Source organism: Syngnathus leptorhynchus, chromosome 22, assembly GCF_054491065.1.
Source record: "Syngnathus leptorhynchus isolate UIUO chromosome 22, UIUO_Slep, whole genome shotgun sequence".
Taxonomy (NCBI): Eukaryota; Metazoa; Chordata; class Actinopteri; order Syngnathiformes; family Syngnathidae; genus Syngnathus; species Syngnathus leptorhynchus.
This window is the reverse complement of record NC_141216.1, coordinates 2,502,955-2,522,590: the sequence shown is the minus strand read 5'-3', so window position 1 is coordinate 2,522,590 and position 19,636 is coordinate 2,502,955. Positions and strand designations below refer to the sequence as shown.

The window sequence follows — 19,636 nt, the reverse complement described above, 5'->3', positions numbered from 1 at the left end:
AAGTGACGAATCAAATAACTGCTTAAATTGGTTTTTGAAAATAAAATGTCTATTTGCAGAGTTTGTCTTTGTCATTTCAAGTGTAAAGACAAAACGAATCACGTGACCTTCCTTCCAATCATTCAAAGACATCACCAAACAGAAAAAGAAACGCTGAAGGAAGAACAGCAGCAGGCATGCGGGCTCAATGTCATTGGGGATAAAAGCGTAGCTGGAAGCAATAAAAGGGAGCTCCTTGCTCAAATTGACATCGGAGGAGCAACAGTGCTTCCTCAGCCAAGGCCGCCCGCCTCTGTCACCTGCCGCCGAGAGAAATAAAATCGCCGTGGCAACCGGCGAGGAGCCACTACATTAGCCATTAGTGTATTGCTGAGCGCCGCTCGCCGCCCATTACGCCGGCCGTCGTCGTGAAGGACAGCGCAGAGAGGGGGGGGGGGGGAAAACATTGCGAGCTATTTGTGAGTGGAAAATTAATTATGGCCTAATTAGTTCCGCGACTTTGTGTCCGTCCCTTTTTGGACGCCTGGCAAAAGTGTTTGTTTGTCAGAGCGCATTAAGCAAAAAAAAAAAGATTTGCACCCACCGGAGACAATTGCGCTAAACTCTCTCCCAAGCTGTTGTGGAAAAGATAAAAGGAAACAAATCCAGCCTCCTCCTGTTTGTTGACCCTCACAAGATGCAGCGTGAACCAAAAACAAAATGGCGGACGGTCTTTTGAAAGATGTTGCCAGTACTTGAGAACAAACCATTTTGAAATGTCATATCCCGAACGTTATTGCTTTCCAATCATATGTGTTATGATTTGGACATTTTAAAGAATGCTGAGTCAAGTGAAACGGCCAATTCGCTTCTTTTATGACATCGTTTGGCAGCAGCTGAAGGTGAAGCCTTATCAACATAAAGCTTTTTTTTTGTTTTGTTTTTTTACCTCCCCGAGCCTAATTGCTCAGCATCTGGCGTCACTTAACTGTTGGAAATACTCGTCGATGTCAAAGAGGACACCGACAACACATTTTACCGAGCGCCTATTTGCATTTGACGGCTCGTCTCCAATTTAAGGCTTTTGTTTTGGTCTCCAGATAGAAGCAAAATATGTTTGTTGTCTGTAATGACGTCTCAGCCATTGAAGCACGTAAGCAACGGAATGCGGCCGATTCTGATTTATCCTTAGATTAGCACGAGATCATTTCCGCCCGCCTCCCGTTTTTCTTTTTGTAGCTACTCATTAGCGGGGATCACCTGAGTGCCCGCGAAGCCGTCTGACAAGCCGATTGCGCCCGAGCAGATGCACGCTAATGTTTTCCTCTGGTCACGTGACCTAATTGCCTCCTGTGAATAACGCATCAATATTCATCTTCCGTGACAAAAATTGTTGACATGACTTATTCATCACCGTGTGCTTTATGAATATTACTCACAACAACCGTTTTGCTCTCGAGGCCATTTTAGTTCTCCGAGGGCCCGATAACCTTTCAGAAAAGCGGACGATTCGTACGACCGTAATTGATCATTTTAGGGAGTTTCTGAATATTGTGAGGATAAAACCCAAAGTGGACAGTTACAATAAAGTCTTGCAAAAAGCCACAAAAAAAAAAATATTGAAATGAAGAGTTTGCTTGAGTATACCCAAAGGAATAAATCCACTCGAAACAAATTAGTCCCTCAGCACGCATTCCCGTGTTTTGGAGCGTCCGCCTCACATCACAATTGGCAGGCTGGCAGACACAAAGAAGTCAATTGTGGTCAGACGTGTTATTACTCCCCAATTTCTCCCAAACATACCGCTGAAAACCTCTTGACGTTCATTGTAACGATGACATGTTTTTTCACGCCTCACTTTTTGTGCCTCTCAAGTCTAAGTGTTGCTTTTCGCAACGCGCCGACTGTCAGTCTTTGTTGTTGTTGTCATCACCGTGTGACCAATTAAAGTCTTTGAGATTTGACCGTTCGTTTCGCCATCTTTACGCCGTTTTGATTTTTCTCCTGGACAGGGTGCGCCAAAACCCGTCGCCATGGAGCCGTGCTCCGGAGGCAAAGCTGCCGTGTTGACCGTCCTGATGCGGCTGCCGTCGGGACCGACCCGTTTGCCTCCGCCGGGCCAGTCAGGTAGATCAACTTGGACCAGGTCAAAGAGTGACACGGCTTTTTAAGAATGTTTTTCTTTTTTTTTTTCAGGCCTGATCGTCGCCAGCGCACTGATTGACGTTTCCCAGCAGAAGCCGTCGGATTTCAAGGAGAAGTCGCTGGGCCTAAAAAACCGTAAGGCCCTGGCGCCGACACATCAGGGCACCTGCGTCTGAGCGCCGTCTTCGGCGGTACCGTACCATCGCAGATTCCCGGCAGACGTCGTTCCCTCGCCGGCAGACGTCGACGCCGAATATAGCCAATTTGGCCGTGATGCTCGACTTCAGCGGGGACGGAAATGAAGAAACCCCCCCACCGAGCGCAATCGTACTTGACTTTCCCTGCGTCGAAGGACTTTGAGACCCCGCAGGACCAAAGCGCTGCAAACGGAGGATTTTTTTTTTTTTTTTTTCTCCCCAAGCTTGACTTTGTTTTAATACCTCCACGTTCATTTTGCTCGGCATGAGTCCAAAAAGGGAAAAAAAACAAAAAAAAAACGCTAATCGCTATGCAGTTGATTTGAAGCTGGCCTGTTACATGCTGCCCGATTTTTCTTCCTTTATTTTTGTTTATGCACGGCCACAAGTGTTTCACGGTGCTATAAGCTCCTCTCGTTTGCTGCCTGAAGGAAATCCCGCACACTCCGACGTGTCTCTTTTAGCATTTAAGACTGGAAAATGTTGTCGAGTCGCTTTTTGGGACACGAAGCGACGTCATGCACTCGAAGCGCGGACATTCTGCTTCTGGCTGACTTTGTTTTTTTTTTGTATAACTTGATCCCGCCGTCCGTCCCCCTTTTTTGTAACGCGGACGGCCCGATTTTCAAAGCTGTTTGAGTCTTTTGTCACTCTCCTCTCTTGATATTTCCCGTCGTTTGTCTGCTTTCTACGACAGATTGGGTCAGATATTTTCATTTATCCCTTATTATATTTACCACGCAATTGTGAAGAAGAAAAAGAGCCTTTCTGTTGATGTTTTGATATTTAACACGATTCCTGTGTAATAGCACATTGAAAAAAAATTTTGATAGTAGGTTGTTTTTTTAAAACACCATTTGTTGTTTTTTTTTTAAACCCCCCCCTCCTTTCCGGGCATTGTCGTGGCTAAAATGGTCATTCTGTTACATCTCTTAAAATCAGATTAAGTAAGCTAACCTGTTCCTAATTGTGTGTCTTTGTAGTGTGATCCTCTGACGGTGTCATTACACAGGAATCAGGGTCTCGCCAAAAACAAAAAGGAGAGAGTGGAGGGAGGAGAAGAGGGGAAAAAAAAAAGCAAGCGATGCTAGAGACTGCCTGTCAGTAATTATCAGTGTATTTTAAGAATGATTGACATGATTGAATATTAAAAAAAGACAAGATAAATGTCAAGTGTTTTCATTGAGTTTTCTGTCACGGGATGTTTTCATATTTATTTATTTTTTTGCATTGTCATCGTGTGACAATAGCAGCCCCGGGTGAGTTGCTTTTGTGTAATTCCACTAAAAGTAGCAAAGAGACACGACCACCTTGAAGGTAACAAAGGCGGCCGTTTAAATCAATGAGAATTTCAGTCCACGTGAAGGTCGGCCTTCCGTGTCTCCTTTTTTTTTAAATACTCTTCACTCGTTAAGAGTCGGAAACAACATTTTGGATCTCAAGATCTAAATTTTATCCTCCTTGTTGTATAAAATGACCTCCCTCACGTTGTCCTTGCTAAATGAAAGTGCGTCGTCTGCCAGACTGTTCCCGAAAATGACATCATCGGCCAGTTTTGGAAGAGGCCAAAAGGAGAAATAGAGGCTGAGTCACTCCTGATGAGCGAGAACATTCAATCTGTCAATTTGACTCACAGAAATCCCATCTTGGGACAAGCCAAGCAAACGATTGGACTTCCTCACATGATTTTGTACCTGAGCTACATTTGGGCTTTTAATGGTTTCAAATCAAACTTGTCCACCATGTATTTCTGCTGTATTGGGATTTACTGGACATCTAAGAGCTATGGGGCAAAAAAAATCCTCCTCACAGTACCCTCGAGTACTGTGTAGCAACCCCAAATTGGACCACAGTGCTCATTAGGGTAGTCAAAAAAATTCTCCCATCATGCTTTGCTGCAACACTGCTGCAGAAATGTTGACACTTGCTGCCTGACGAGCAAAAAAATGGAAGCAACTTTTATGTGCCTCAGTACCTTTTCCATATCATAATTACATCTACACTGTTTTAGGATTTTATTTTTTTTTGGTAGCAGCAGCCCTCGGGTTTCCATCTGTGCCGTGATTGGCATCTGCCGCTTATCGCCGACGGTTTGCTTGTGCTGCAAACGATCCATTTTACGCCTTTTTGTATTAGGAAAGTGTCACACTCCTGTCTTCCATCTCGCACGGCACAGATGACTATTAATAATATTTAGTTTTGAAAAAAAAAAAAGCAAAAGATTTCTTTTGCAATTCCTCCATTTGAAGAGGGGTGTGTAGACTTTTTATATCCAGCTCACAGCTTGTATCACTACTTTGTTGCTTCAGAAGAAAAGTTACAGCCGCTCTCTTAAAGGTCATCTACTTATCGAGGGGTTTATAAAGTTTTCTTTTTTTTTTTTTATTAGATGGACTCAATTTGTGGCTGATTTATCTCCCGAATGCCACTGAAGAGATCCAGATGTGCGATTTCACGCTTAAAAGGCAGGTAGCTGCATAAAAAAAAAAAAAAACATACATCCATCCACAGTGGCCATCTTGTCACCATGCGTGACACGTAGAGAACATTTTGTGTCTTTTTGGAGCTGCTGGCACATCTAATAAATCTTATGTGCTCTCTCTTGGTCCAGTAGTCCATCACTTTGTTCAAACAGGTGGGCCATATTCCTGACCAGACAGCATCCCCCACTAACCCCCCCCCCCCTCCTCCCTCCATGTACCTTCCCACATCCTCCTCCTTGTCTCCTTTCCAGTCTGTCCTCTATCAAGGCTGGCGTCCTTGTTCGCCTACGTGGCTCTGATGTGAGGTGACTGACAATAGTGGAAACTCCCTGACCGGCTGGGAAAAGCCTTGATGCAATAGCAAAAGGAACAGTTGGATGGAAGTAGGAAATGTATAGAATGCAAAAAAAAGTGTACAATGCACCCCTCACGAAATAAATAGCCTTATAAATCTAAATATATATTTATAATCTTGTAAATTCAGTTTTGCACTGCACTGTGACTCTGCAAGACCTTCCAGTTGAAAGAGGCGTTCAAGTGCAGGAATATTTCCCACTTTTCACGAATGCAGCATCAAATGCAACATTGACCGATTATGATCAGCTGTGCACACAATTGTTTGTGAGATTAGCAGGTTCAGTGCTAAAATGGCTTCCATGAAGGTAAGACCTTATTTCATTTGAAATGCAACCATAAAGTTTTCTAAGACTCATATAACATTTCATTTTAAACATGCTTACAAGGTTTCTGCAGCGGCAAGCTGACTTTTGAGCAAAGTCATGAAAAGTCTTAAATCATAACATTGCTGGAGACAGTCAACACATTTGCAAAAACAAGATTTATTATTGACTTTTTACATAATTATCATTCAGAGTCTGGGTTGTACATTGAAGTGCATTTTGTACATTGTCATGAAATACAGTCTTGTTATTTTTCCTATGATGTTTTGGAGTGTTTTGGGATGTTGAATTATTAAAATTAATTTTAAATTAAATAGTTTTGATACTGTTTAGATTTTTACAACAGGCAGCTTATTTATGTAATATTTATTTATTTATTTGCATGCATGGAAAATTTCTGGCCTTACCAAATGATAAGCTTTCCTTGGAAACCTGCATGACAAAAGAAATGTTTTTAATAAATATTTGCTGCTTTTGAAGACATTACAACAATGCTTGTTAGAATCCTCATCGCAGACATGTTTTGATATTTACAAAATATTCTTTTTCAACCCACAAACTGTTTTGTTGACAAATCTGACCTAATACCTGACCCATTTGCGGCCCACAGGTCGTTTTTTTTTTTTTTTTTTTCTCTCGAGGGACAGCAGAACTCGACTTGTCTTCTTGAGTGATTGCAGTTTCAATTGACGGGACAAACCACAGCACAAAATGATCTAGTCTTCTTCACGCCCGGCGTCTGTTTAAGGTCCGAAACGAGTCCTCTCTAAAAGTCTGTAAATATCCCTTGATGATGTTCCATTCCTGACTTGATCCTTGCTCATTCAGGTTTTACAAGGTCAGGACTCCATCGAAGCGTAACGTCGTCGTCAGTGTGAAAGCCAAGGCCAGAGCCAGGAGCAGACTCCACGCACGTGGACGGACGAGTTCGGCCGGTGAGTTTCTCGTGATGGCGTTTGAGTCGCCCGCCTGATGGAAAAGAATTTACAGGTGGCTTTTGATTGAAATGGCTTTGAATGTAAACGTAAAATGATAGAAGCTTCTCTTACCGCGCACAATGTGGAATCGTCCGTACGATTGGACACCAGTTTTTGGGCCTGGGAGGAGAAAATCTTTTGTTATCAATGTAGAAGGCTATAAAATGAAGTCGGGGTCAAAGGTGACTAGGTCAGAACATGTGATTGGTCCTAATCTGGAATTCCATACAAAGAAAAATATTTGAACTTTTAAGTTTCTTTAAATTGAAATGGATTTAAAGAAAATGGAACTTTTAAGTTTCTTTAAATTAAAATTGATTAAAAATATACTTCTTCAAATTTAAATTGATAAAGAAAAAAAAAAAAAAGCACATGGCCACAGGAAGCGATGCAACGATGATAAGGCATCTTTGGCTTACACAAACACGCCACAAGCAGAATTCCGCGAGGATGATGAATTGCTCTCTCGGTTTTCCTTTTAGCTGCCATCAATCAAATCATCGCCATTAAAAGCCAATTTGATAGATTCTCTCGCTTAAGATAGGAGATAACATCTTTGAAAAATACACAACACCCAAAAGTCTCTTTTTTTTTTTAGTCTAGAGGAGACTCATCCTAAAAAAAATGTTTGGTTAACGTTTTGACAAAATAGTGACACCAAGGTTGAGAAAATGCGCACCTGCAAGGTCCCGCAAATGTGGTACGACAGCTCGTTGTCCAGGTCCAGTTTGCTCGGGCCGGCCAGCGCGTCTGCTCCGTCGCCGCCGCTCGCGTCTTTCCCCCGCCGCGCGGCGTTAGGCAACGCCGGCGTCGGCTCGACGGGAGGCTGAGGCTGCCACACCCCCACGTCGGTGCCGTTGCCAAACGCCTGGATGGCGTTCCCTGCGGGGAGGTCGCAAATATACATCAGCTCCACTTAAAAAAAACATCCAAATTATTTTTTCTAGCCTCGGCACTCACGGAGACAACGATTGTTGGTGAAGAACTCCACAAACTTGTCGCACTCGGGCTTGTTGTTGCCGCTGCTGCTGCAGTCGCACCACGGCGACAGGCTAATACCCAGCGACCGCTCGTAGTTGGGCGTGATGACCGTCCCTGCAAAATGGAAGACGAGAAAAGTGTACCGTTATCTTGCGACGTGTAGGTCGATACCAAAAGTCCGATACTCTTTTGAGCGATTTGGGAAAAAAAGCGACACCGGCGCTCACCGATGAGGCCGGAATAGGCGAGCAGACAGTCGGCGTAGTTCTCCCGCAGGCAGCCAGATATGGAGCGAGCTTCCGGTTGACAGCTGCTCTTAAAATCCGCCAGCCGAGACCTGCAAACGAGCACAAAAACCACCGTGGGAACAAATTGTCTTCCTTGTTATATGTCATTGTTTTGTTGTGCCGTGTGAGAACACTTTGCTGATGTTTCCAAGCGGCTAGCGTCTATTTTGGAACTCTCATTTCCATTTAACTTAATCATTTGGAGTGATTGCGATTATTATAGTTCCAATCTGATATTTTAACACGACAGCGATGGCGGCAATTTTCTTTCCATTAACACGGCTTGAAGCTTTTGCATGATAATGAGAGGAAAACTCACTTGCAGATGTAGTTGGTCTTGCAGGCGTTCTGCAGAGACAAGCAGTTGGCTTTATTTTTTTCCTCGTACGAGCACGCCGGCACGATGGTCTGGCGGCGGCGCTCGGCGCACGCCGTCTGGTCGCCGGCCGGACACGAGCAGAAGAGCATCCCGTAGCTGTATTTGGTCGGGACCTGCGTCGGAAAACAATTTAGAGATTTTTTTCCGTGTGGAAAATCAATTCCGTGGCGCCCGAGTTACCTTGTCGAAGAAGTGTCTCAGGGCCTTGTGACATTTGCGCTTGTTGCACACCTCGGAGGCCGACACCCGGGTGGTGCACGGGTTGATGTAGGCCGAGCGGTACTTCTTGCACGTGTCGTTGAGATTGCACGCCTTGGCCGCGTTCAGGCAGTTGTTCTCCTTGGTCGACGCCGGCTCGGCTGACGGCCGCGTAAACAAACGGTGCAAGTGTGTCACTTTTGGACATTTTTTTTTTTGCTTCCTTGAGATAACATTATGAGCGTGTGTGTGTGTGTGTGTGTGTGTGTGTGTGTGTGTGTGTTGCCAAGGACTCCGATGAGTGACTCTTCATATCACGCAAAGCGCCCTCGGCAGAAGAAAACCTTTCTGTTTTCTGCTCTTAATAAGTCCACCGGGAGGTCACATTGTCTCTCTGGTGTCTCGTTCCATTTCAATGAGTGAATGCAAATCAAATAAAAACATGCTCTCAATCCATAAGAAGAAGAAAAACATTTCAAAGGTATTTGTGTTCTGATTGTGTCTTTTCCAAAGGTAGAGCCACCATTAGGCATCGTGGGCAGCCATCTTGGTGGGGTCGTGCCGGGGAATGTATGTGTGTGTGTGTGTGTGTGTGTGTGTGTGTGTGTGTGTGTGTGTGTGTGTGTGTGTTGCTTACTGACATTTCTCTCGTGAGTCATGATGCAATAATGTGTGACCGACACATGACTCATGCAAGGTGTCCTGCCTGCATCAGGGTCCAGTCCGCAAATGACATCACAGCTCAAAACCCTTCAATAAGCTGTCTTGGTTCCTCACGGAGGATAAAGAATACCTTAGTTACCGCACTGCAACACCAATTTTTCTTTGTGCTCTTTATTAGCATTAAGCTAAAGAGAAGTCAAGTCTGGGGGATGGTAGTCGATAAATAACCATCTTCATCCCTATAATTGACTCCACAACGCGGCTGCTCACGTATGCTCAGGCACGTTTCACTTGCCCTTATCTCAACCGCATCCAACGCGCCATGTTGCACTCTTAAAAAAAAAAAAAGGCCCTTTTTCTCCTTTTGTGTTAAAACAGTCCTTGTTTTGATTCATGGGGAGCCTTATTTCTTATCTGCGAACCTCCCAACCATTTGTTTCCAATTCCATTTATTTTCCTGCGCCGCCTCGCCACCAAAATGCTCCGCGCAAAGAAAACCAATAAATAAACAAGAGAAACATTCTGGAAAGCGTAAGTCCTATTTAAATGCTACGCTGTAGAATCGGCATATTTGTTTGGGATCAATCAGGGCAACGATGAAATATGTTGATTCATTTGTAGGAAATAATGTTGAGATTTTAAAGTGAAAAAGAAATAGAACAGGTCGAGATGGCCATGGGAGGGGATTGATTCTGTGTCTCCAACTTTGAGAGGGATTTTATGAATAATATGTTTTGTGTGTCAGTTTGTTGATTGACAGCCTAAGCAGGACACGCCCTCAAGCCAAACGCGCGTGCACAAATGCACTCTAATGGTGCAGACAGATGGTTAATGGCTCTTTTGTTTGTGTGTTTTCATTGTCGCTTAACATGCTTAGCGGCGGAGCGCGTAAACATTTCTGGGCAACATAATGGAGCGCTCCAAAATGAAAATGCCTTCTTACCTGCAATGATGGGAGCCAAGCGAAAGATATCTGAAAGGCGGCTGTTGACTGGCTCGTATGGGGAATATTCGAGTAAATCATTACCTGTGGGGAACATATTACGCCATGTGCGCACAAGTCAAGACATAGAAGTCATTGGATTAGGAACATCTCAAACACACTCCATGTACCCTGTAAACTCTGATAAATGCTCCAGAAGATGCGCAGGCAGTTCTTCTCCTTCTTCATGCCCCTCCTGCACCTGCAGCGGTTGAGCGGGTTCTGCTTCATGGCCTCCATGGCGCTGCGGCACTCGCCCTGCGCCTCCGGAGCCGTCACGGCACTCGCGCCGCTCTGTCTGCCCGCCACGCACTGCCTCATGGTTCGGTATTTGGTGCTGCAGGTGGCCTCCTTCAGGCATTGCTCGCTGGCCTTGACGCAGTCCAAACGTGCGCCGGCGCCTGCCCTGGCGTCGGCGCCGACCCCCTTCAAGGTGGACGCCAAGTCTGCGAGTTGCGGGAAGACTCTCGCTCACTATTACGCACACGTGGAAAAAAAAACCAAACGCACACTTCGAGACGCAAAAAAAAAAAAAAAGACTTACCGGGAAATGACAAGAGGAATGCAAAAGTTGTTAAAATCATCGTGGGTTGTTTTTTCTTCTTTCTTTCTTTAAAGCGGTGCTCCAGCGATTATACACAAGTGGTCACCATGCGTGCGCATCCTGTTGGGTCACCAGCATGCACAAAAACATCCCTTCCACGTGTTTGGGAGCACGCCGAATCATCTCCCGCGTCACCCTGCAGCCCAGCATCCACACCAGGGCTACAAAAAACGTCGCGTAAGTATGAAAAAAAATCACTCTTTGTCTCAAAACCCAATCTTTTTCAAAGCTAGTTGCGCTTCTTCCTGCGCGTAAAGTTTAACCCTCCGTCATTGCGCTTTCCCGGTGATCCAAAAACAAGTTTAAATCCCTCCAAAAGAGATAAAGATGATCCTAAAAGTATAAATCCTGTTCGGTCGTGGAGGAGAGACGAATGCGTCTGGACTCTGGTGGCTGCAAAAGACCAAGTGGGTTTGTCGGGGATGAGGCGAGAGAGGCGAGGGGCGTGACGTTGCGCGCTCACCCACCATCAAATTTCATTCCGGTGCACCCTCCCTTCGCACAAAATGGGTCACCTCCTTAAGGACACTATATTAGGTACACAATGCTCTTAAATTCTGCCTTAAAAAATATCCCTTTGGAGGTCGCCCAAATGCTATCAAAACTTTTTTGATAACAATCTTTCTGCGTGCTTAATTATATATCAAAACAATTATGTAATGCTCAATGTATGACACAGAGTCAAAAAATGCCAAGATAGTGTGAGCGGACTGATAATGAGCAAGGAGGCATTGATTGCGGCAGTGCATGCAGGCATTAAACAAATTGACTGCTCAATTTATTGCTTTTTTTTTTTTAAATTCCCCGCTTCGGCTTCCTTTTGTTTGGCAGATATCAATGAAGTGTTTTGGAGACGATTGCATCGGTCTAGTAAATGCACCCAAAGTCAATATTTGTGCAGCTCTGAGTGCTGTGAATCGAACATGTGTTTGTTACACTTGAAGCGATTTAAGTGATTTAAGGCTCGTGTCAACAATTTGCTTGTGCCATGCAAATCGTCTTCATGTAATCCTCGCTGCAGTGTGTTGTACTCATGTCAGAAGTAATGCAGTGATTCCCAATTAATGGAATGTGGACTGGTTAAAAAAATAAAAAATAAATGGTAAATCTATATAAAATAATAATAAAAAATATTTACTACAATTTTAATTCACTTGCAAAATAGAAAAAAAAACGACACTGTCCCTTTAATGCTAACAAGACACATTTTTGTCATATGTTGCAATGTGTAAAAAGTAAACGGCCAAAAATGAATGCATTTTTTTTTTTTAATATATCTTAGCTTCTACAACAAAAGACAATTGCGAGTCCAAAGGTGACAAGATTTGAACATCAGGGCTAGCTGCCAATCTATTGATTGACGCCTTGAGGAAAAGAACTGTGCTACTTACACTTAAGCAAATCTATATTGGATGAAAAATAAACACAGAAAGTGCAAGGGGGATGAAAAGCTCCCTTGTCAGCGCTATCTAAACTAACCGCTGACATTCATTCCTTTAATGTGTCGCTAGTAAACAGTGGCAGGATGAGATTGGACTAATCAATAGCGCCGTGCGTTTACTTTGTCACAAAGATAAGCAGCAGATGGCCATCGTTCACTTTACCCTAAAAGGATTCATTTGCTCCTAAAGGCCCGGTCGTAAACGGAACTTTTTGAATATTGGATAGGTTTGGCAGAAAGGTCAATAAATGGCATGACCTCGTATAAATGCTTCCGCCTAATCTATCAAGTTGATCACTAAGCAAAATAAGGCCTCAATTAAAGACCCAGGTCTAATGTTGTGCAAAACAACAGTGCCACTAAGTGGACAATATGAACTAGTACACACTTGTATTTATTTTTCCTGCTGAATCATATTCAATCATACTCAGGACACGGTCATCTCGTATTAAAAATGTTTTTTTTGAGCAGTTGCCAATGTTTTGTTCTACTCAGTCCATATTTTATTATTATCACCACCAGACCCGAGATGTGGGTCATTTCCTGTGCAGCGCCTCCCACGTTTATTCCCCCCGAGAGGCCCGGTGAACTCTTTTCATTTTTACATTGTGTTATTTTTTTTAATGACTCTGTAGATGGAGAAGTTGAAACTCCTAATTAATTTCCTTGCATGATAACGCAGCATGGACAACACACAAAGCAGTCTCAAGAGGATACAATCTGATTAGCACTCCCCCCCCCCCCCCCGCCCCGCCTCCTTCGCCTGCTTTGCTTTAGTTTTGAAATTGTAAATGAGTAAAAAAAAAAAAAAAAAGTCTTCAGGCCTTTGTTGAAGTCACATTTTCCCCAAGGGAAATTTAGGGAGTCACTTTCGGGACAGATAACATGCAATGAATGTGAACATTTTTGTAATAAGGTGTATGACTCAGGTCACATTTAAAATGTTGAAGTCCATGCAAGTTGGGCTTTCTACACAAAGTCACAAGAGGTCAGTGTTGACCCATGGAGAGATGTTGCTGCATTTTCTGCTACTCTCACTGGCGATGCTCTGACAAAAAAAAAAAAAAAGAAATTACCCATCACACCCCTTTCATGCAAACCTTTAATGTAAAAAAAAAAATCAATGCATAATATAATGCAATGTTAATATAGTTAAATTAAGTCACCGGTTAAAAATCCTGCATTAAAAAAAAATCTAAAGTAAATATGAAAAAAAAAAATCCATTCACTTCAATGGTGAAATATGATTTGGGGTTCCAGACGAGATTTCAAATGACATTGCTTTCCACTTATCTATCCTCTGAGGTGTACAAATCATTCAGGACACAAATTAAGATCTATTTGTCTTTCTCTTATCCACCTGCAGCAGTCAAATGAAATATTTGTCCTCCAAGGCACCATCAACTGCCATCATATCTCACCGTTTTGCTTCTGAATATTGTCCTTTGATTATTTTTTTTTTGCCTGCTTGCCTGCGTGGCCGCCCTCGCTATCCCCGCTTGGTATTCCCTCCCACACTTCCAATTATCCTTGACGCGATAAGACGCCGTAATGCGACACGCAAGGGCAAACAGCGGCTCTGTGCAGAAACGGATCGTCCGGCCGGACCGCTTATTCCCTTTTCAACAATTCTCTAAATGTATTTTAAACCCCCGAGCAGATTTATTATTAATTGACATGTGATATATATGCACACAAAACTCCCAGTTTGGTCCAGACGGATTGTAGCTATTACATAAAGAATCCACACTGCTGTTAGGATGCTCATTCGGAAGTACCTTAACGTACCACAAGATGGCAGCAAAACGACGTTTTTTAATTAGACATTGTTGGTTGGAGCACAAAAAAAAAGCTTGCGTATTGGCGGCTCCTCCTAACATCCGCCTAGTGTCTCCCTCGCGGCCGCCCGCGAACCGTAAATTTGGCAAATGACTTCTCCTTTTGACGGGCGGAGCGCCGATTGTTATTTGCCGTGATGAAAAGACGCCATTGCAAAGTCCCCTTTGGAAGGGACAATAAAGGCAAAATATATGAGCAGACTTGTCACAATTAAAGTTCAGAGTTCACTGCCTGCGGTGTTTGCGTCAATTAGGAGGCTCATTAAAACCAGTGATGTGCATCTGGCCCTAATGACATCCAACCAGTACAGTACTGTAATCACCAAGCTCTTGGAGAAATGTACAATCAGCTCTTTAATACACTTTTGTTCAGTATTTGCTGAATGGGAATATTTGATGTATTATTTTTAGCTTTAATCCTTTATTTTTGAAAATGTAATTTGCATTTTCTTTACAGTTTCTTCCATGAGCGTTATAGCGTGCTAATGCGACTTGAAATTTTTATGCCCTTTTACAGATTCCCCCCCCCCCCCCCCCCCACACAGCCAGGCTCAAGCCTTTCGATATATAACTTTGAAAAATGGCGTGGCGTCCCCGTCCCCTGCGCTCTGATGGATGGCTTTGACTGATTAAATGAGATGTCTCCGCAGCGGCCCGCTTGAAGGTATGACAAACCCATTTTTACAATGCTCTCGGTCATGGTGCCTGCACGTTATGGCGCCACGTGAGCGCAGTAAATAAACAGGCAAAAAAAAAAAGTTGCTTGGGAAGTGGACTGAGTCAGAATTATCTTGGGGCATAAGAACAAGAAAGTCATCAGGTAACTTTACTATTTATTGGTTGTGTCATATTACTGGGGAAAAAAAAAAATCCTTTCTACTTGCCAACCTCAACCGACTGAGTTCTGACTTTATCTTCAGAATTCTGATAGTAAAGTGACAATTCTGACTTGAAAACTTTCTCAGAATTCTGAGAAAAAAAAAAAATTCAGAATCCTGTCAACTTTTTTTTTTCCCCATTCACTGGCCTTAAGCCTCTTTTGTACTTTTGCCCTTTTATCATATCGGCGGTGATTTTTAACCGATGAGTCGAGTGTGTGAAGCGCCAATATTCATGTGTGTGGAAAACAATTTGAGAGGAGGGAACCATTTATCAAACCATGTCTCAAGAGTCATTTATTTTCACCAGTCTCCCGTCTTCACTTTGTAGTTAGTTCTTGAGGAATACACTCGACTGTTGCTTGTGTGTGCGTGTGTGCCGTTGGTGGAGGGATATTGATGCAGTGCTGCCCGAGGAAGACCTCTGCACATGCTGTGCATACAAAGTGCTACAGACATACAGCACAAGCACACACGTGTCACTATTTAGTACTCTCATCGGGAGCTTTGCGGAATATCCTATTCCAGGAATCAAAAAAAAAATGCAATCCCATCAATTGTTTGCCAACAACTGGCATAAGGCTTGCAAACAGAAACAAAATAATCGTCATTTTCCCCAACATCGTCGAAATTGTTCCGCTGATGCTAAAGTCGCTAAAGCGCAATCCGAATATTAGGCATGCAAATGAAGAATGGCAAAATATTTTTCCGGCTGTCGCTATACATCGCTGGCAAAGATAGATGCAGAAAAGATATATGAAATAAATAATAATCATAGAGCAATTAAGTGAAATTGGATCATTTCCCAGTGGTTGGGAATCACTGGAGTAGTTCATTAAGTTGCTTTGCATCCCTTTTCTCTCCTTTTCGCCATTCTGAGCCATGCATAAGTTTCATCCGGCATGAAATTCAAATGAGCGTGTCTGGCAGGGAAAAATATGCCCACTCTCTTTTTCCCGGAGGGGAGGGGGGGAGGGGGGGGTTCTCCAGCGTTGATTAATTTTTATCGAAGCAATCTCCGTTTGTTTGGGGGCATCGCTGAGAGCAGGGAAAAAAAAAAGGGAATGGATGCAACATTCAAACGCAACACGACTGACTAATGGAAATAAGGCCGAGTGACATTTGGGAGCCTCAAAGTCAGATGTTTTTTTTTTTTTCCTCTCAGTTTCATGACTTCCTGACTGCTGCTCAAAGAAGTCTTATCTTCATTTGATAAAAGATAAGGCCCACTGTTCTGTGGTGCTGCGCTGCGAGTGTATATAAATCAAAAGGCTGATAAAATTGAAGAAAAAAAAAAAAAGAAACGTTAGATAGCGCCAGTTCAGCAGATGACACTTGCTCCTTGTTTGGACTGCACTCCATCAGATGAAGATACGGCGCAAAGGTGACATGTGGACTACTCAGCCGAGTCCGCCGTCACCGCTCAAGTCATACTTTGTATGACATCTGCTTTTTTCTTTTTTTTTGAGCATTCATCACAGCTCAAGTAGCAAATCTCAAATGTGTGAAACGGTTGCAGAAATGTTTACAGAGTCCATTTGTGCCACCGTTTACTGCAAAGTGAAGCGTGTCAGGTGTTTCATGAGCTTAGTCAAAATAAGGCGGAATGTCAACAAATTGTCCAAAAAGATTTCACGCCACCAAAACAACCTTTGGCACTGAAAAACAAATCTTAAAAAATAAAATGCAGATATATATATATAAAAAAATAATAATTTGATTTGAATTTTCTTTGGAAGTGCAACAAGAGGTCGCCAACACAAGCGGTAGGAGAAATTGTTCCTTCAAAATATTTCATATCATTTCCGCCGCCGAGGAGCAAATAAAAAAAGGAAAGCAGGTAATTCGGGCTATTATTCCCACATCCAAATAAATCTCCCTACGTGCTATCTACACAGCTGGAAGTGCATCCTGCAGGTGATGGGCCACTAAGCCGCCATTGCCGCTTTTAATTTAACAATTTATAATGCCACGCCGACCGAAGGTGCGCCGATAAGACCCGCAGCCGCTCAACTGATAAAATGCCTTTATCGCAGCGGCGCGCCAATGTCTCACCGCCGCTTACGTCGATGAATTTACCTTGGGGCAGATACGAAAAGGAAATGGCGCCCACCAAACATCAACGGATAACAAGTCTGGCTTGCCAAAGTCACCCAAGTTGCATACTAAGCGGCGCCATCTTGAATCTATTCTCCATCTGAACAAAACAAGTCGCACTAATGACGTCCTGCGACCCTTCCGACGTCATCCTCAATCGGTCCGTCTCCACGGCGACTTGCGTCTTTGAGCAGCCGCTGACACTCGAAGCGAAATAAAGCCGCCGTCTCCACTCGGCCGTCTCCACTCGGCCGTCGCTGTGTCTGCTGTTTTCACGTCTTTGTGCTTTCTTCGACAAGTCTTCGTCGACGCACAATACCCGAGGCCGTCGAGACTACGTGAAGTGGGTGCTCGGGTTTTACGCAATGTCGGAGCATTCTTGCTTTAATTCAGACCTTCGAGGGCAGTAACGTACGTTCAAGTGGGTGCCATATATTTAACGGCATCACTGCTAAATTTGTAATCCTAATATCTAAGTAGATATAATCAACCTGGCGAGAATTTATGAAGTAAGCAGAATTTTTTATCCTAGTTTGGGAATTCCCGGACTCTAAGTACGTACGTAAGCACTACTTTAGGCCGAATGGATCCATCTAGGTCAACCTCTCAGTGCTGCGTCCATCATTATGCAGAAAGATGAATAGAACAAACTGAGCCGGAATGAAAATAAGATAACGAGGACTGGAACATGGTGTTGAAAATGGTTATCTGGTGCCCCCTGAAGGGATGAATAATGCAAAATGGCTGACTTTGTGTTGCTTTTAGTTTTTTTTGCCATGTGAGTAAACCTCATTAACAGTTCAAGACCAGCTACCTATTCATGAGCTCCGCATAAATATTTTTTCAGCATTCCTCGTCGAGATGCGAGCTCGGCACACGAGGGCCAGGGATGAGACTGGATCTTTTTTATATGAGGCCTGACCTACATGAGAAAATCTCAACTAGGTTAGGCTGTGATGTGCCGGATGGCCGGCTAGCCTTCTTATTATTCTATAATTCAAGTGCCAGGAGCTTCTTAAGTGACCAATGCCATCCATATGTATACATATAAATATGTATATATATATATATAGTGTATATGAGTTCACCTCGGTTTCTCTGGCAACGACACTTTGGCATCATTTTGCGATATTTTAATCATCACAGTGTTTTTTTTTCCTGAATGAATTTGGGAATTCTGTGTCGGCTATGAGATGGAAGCTCAACACTTGGTGATTTGCAGGTGGCCGTCTGCAGCCAACCAGGCGCGGCGGTGCTAAATAATATAGCAGCCTGTGATGTAAGCTCACATGCTGCATTTTTCATGAGCCCACTTAAGTCAGGAGGTAATGAAAGTTTTTTTTTTTTTTTTTTTTAAAGCGAAACTCGACCCCCATGACCCCCATCAGGTCGTCATTACACTGCGAAGCCTGTCCCCTGCCTGACAACGGTGCTCGGCGATGACTCAGTTGTTGAGCTCTTATTTTCTTATATGGATAGCAACAGGTAGAATGACATTTTAATTAATCTTCTGCCAGCGGGTTAATTGTTCTGCCTGTCACTGTACAGTACATCAATGATATTGAGAGATGAATAAAGATATGAATGGCCTCGATAGGGCTGACTGCTCTGTCACTTGTCATTTTTCAGCTTTTCTTTTATTGTTATATGCAACCTGGAATTTAATTTACAAGTGTTTTCCTTCCTTCCTACTGTCAAAGCTAAAGTGGCTCTAACTTCAATTGTTTTAAAACAAGCGCATACGAAATGTCAAGCGGTGTCGCTCCGAGTAACGGATGTGCGGCAAATGATCAACTCTGCAACTTTTTCTCCCCGCCGTCGGAGAAAATAACTTATTGCTTTTCTGTCACCGTTTTTAGGGCTCGCCGCAAAACGCCGACCGGCCGCACAAACAACATGATGAATTGGAGGAGCAAAGTGGAGAATTTAGCGGCTGAAAAGGCAACGCGTCCCTCAGGAGTGGCTGGAGAACCAAAGCGATTTTGCAACGCCCGTTTGAGAAGTGGACAAGAACAAGACGTTAACAAGTGAGTGCAAAGTCGTGGCGGCCAAAAGGATGAAATGCTTACTCTGCAAAATACACAATATAAGCAGTGATTCAATTTGGGATTCAGTGTAACTCATTTTTTTGCATCCCTATATTGAACAGGACAGGACCTGATAGGGCAGCCAGTTTAAAAAAAAAAAAAAAAAATCAGTCTAGCTATTTTGTCAGCCTCCTGTGCATTGATTAGATTCGGCTTCCCCCATGATCTTTACATCCAGTACATAATATTTAATCGTCTGCTTTGTCTTGAAAGCATTTGAATCCATTAGCTTGACATTATTTTATTGTTGGAATGCACAGTATTGTTTGATTCGGGCCGTTTGGGAGCCCATTACCAAGCGGCGGCGGCTTCATTTCACGGTTCTTTAGCAGATCCGATCAGATTTACGGCGGAACCGGGCGAGAACCTTCGAGGCTGAGTCGCAAACATTTACGGGGCGGCTACGTTTAAAAAAAAAAAAAAAAAAATCATGTCCATCTGGGAGGAAAGGTGCAAAACACGGAATCTCGAGTAACCTTGGAGTTGGGTCTGCCCAGCCCAGCAGTTACACGCCTCTCCAAGCTAAACAATAATATCGTAAAAGCAGACGATTCCATACATTAGGGCCATGCCGGTGTGTCTAATCAAGTGTCCACTTGTGTGTAGCGTGGCCGTAATATGCTTGAAATGACTCGAGCGGGCTGGTCTCCTGCGTGGGCAATGTGGCGGCAAAAGAACCATTTGGGTGTCATTACCTTTTTGGCGGGGAGGGATAATAGCATTAAAGGATTATGACCACC

At 43.5% G+C, this 19,636-nt stretch overlaps 2 protein-coding genes across 5 annotated transcripts in view; one reads left to right on the top strand and one right to left on the bottom strand.

The window, feature by feature from the left end:
• The window catches only part of atrnl1b (attractin-like 1b), a 34,398-nt gene extending 31,201 nt beyond the window's left edge, over positions 1-3,197 (top strand). For all 4 annotated transcript variants that reach the window (XM_085904143.1, XM_085904144.1, XM_085904145.1 and 1 more), the window contains 2 exons: positions 1,992-2,106; positions 2,176-3,197. In XM_085904143.1, the coding sequence (XP_085760269.1) occupies positions 1,992-2,106; positions 2,176-2,300 (240 nt within the window). In that variant the 3' untranslated portion in view covers positions 2,301-3,197. The remainder of the gene's footprint in view (positions 1-1,991; positions 2,107-2,175) is intronic.
• A 2,766-nt stretch (positions 3,198-5,963) lies between these two features.
• On the bottom strand, positions 5,964-10,718 carry gfra1b (gdnf family receptor alpha 1b). The gene is made up of 10 exons (XM_085903852.1): positions 10,496-10,718; positions 10,083-10,397; positions 9,913-9,996; positions 8,289-8,467; positions 8,049-8,221; positions 7,670-7,779; positions 7,422-7,556; positions 7,141-7,343; positions 6,534-6,581; positions 5,964-6,453 (listed from the first exon to the last, which is right to left on the bottom strand). Exons 1-10 carry the CDS (start codon positions 10,533-10,535, stop codon positions 6,316-6,318), a joined length of 1,425 nt encoding a protein of 474 aa, XP_085759978.1. The 5' UTR covers positions 10,536-10,718; the 3' UTR covers positions 5,964-6,315.
• Between the last annotated feature and the right edge of the window lie 8,918 nt (positions 10,719-19,636).

Coding starts and splice junctions, on each gene's coding strand:
- gfra1b (XM_085903852.1), bottom strand. CDS start 10,535: ATGATTTTAACAACTTTTGCATTCCTCTTGTCATTTCCCG. Junction 9,997..10,082: donor CATTTATCAGAGTTTACAGG/GTACATGGAGTG, acceptor TGTTCCCCACAG/GTAATGATTTACTCGAATAT. Junction 7,557..7,669: donor CGCCTATTCCGGCCTCATCG/GTGAGCGCCGGT, acceptor TCCATTTTGCAG/GGACGGTCATCACGCCCAAC.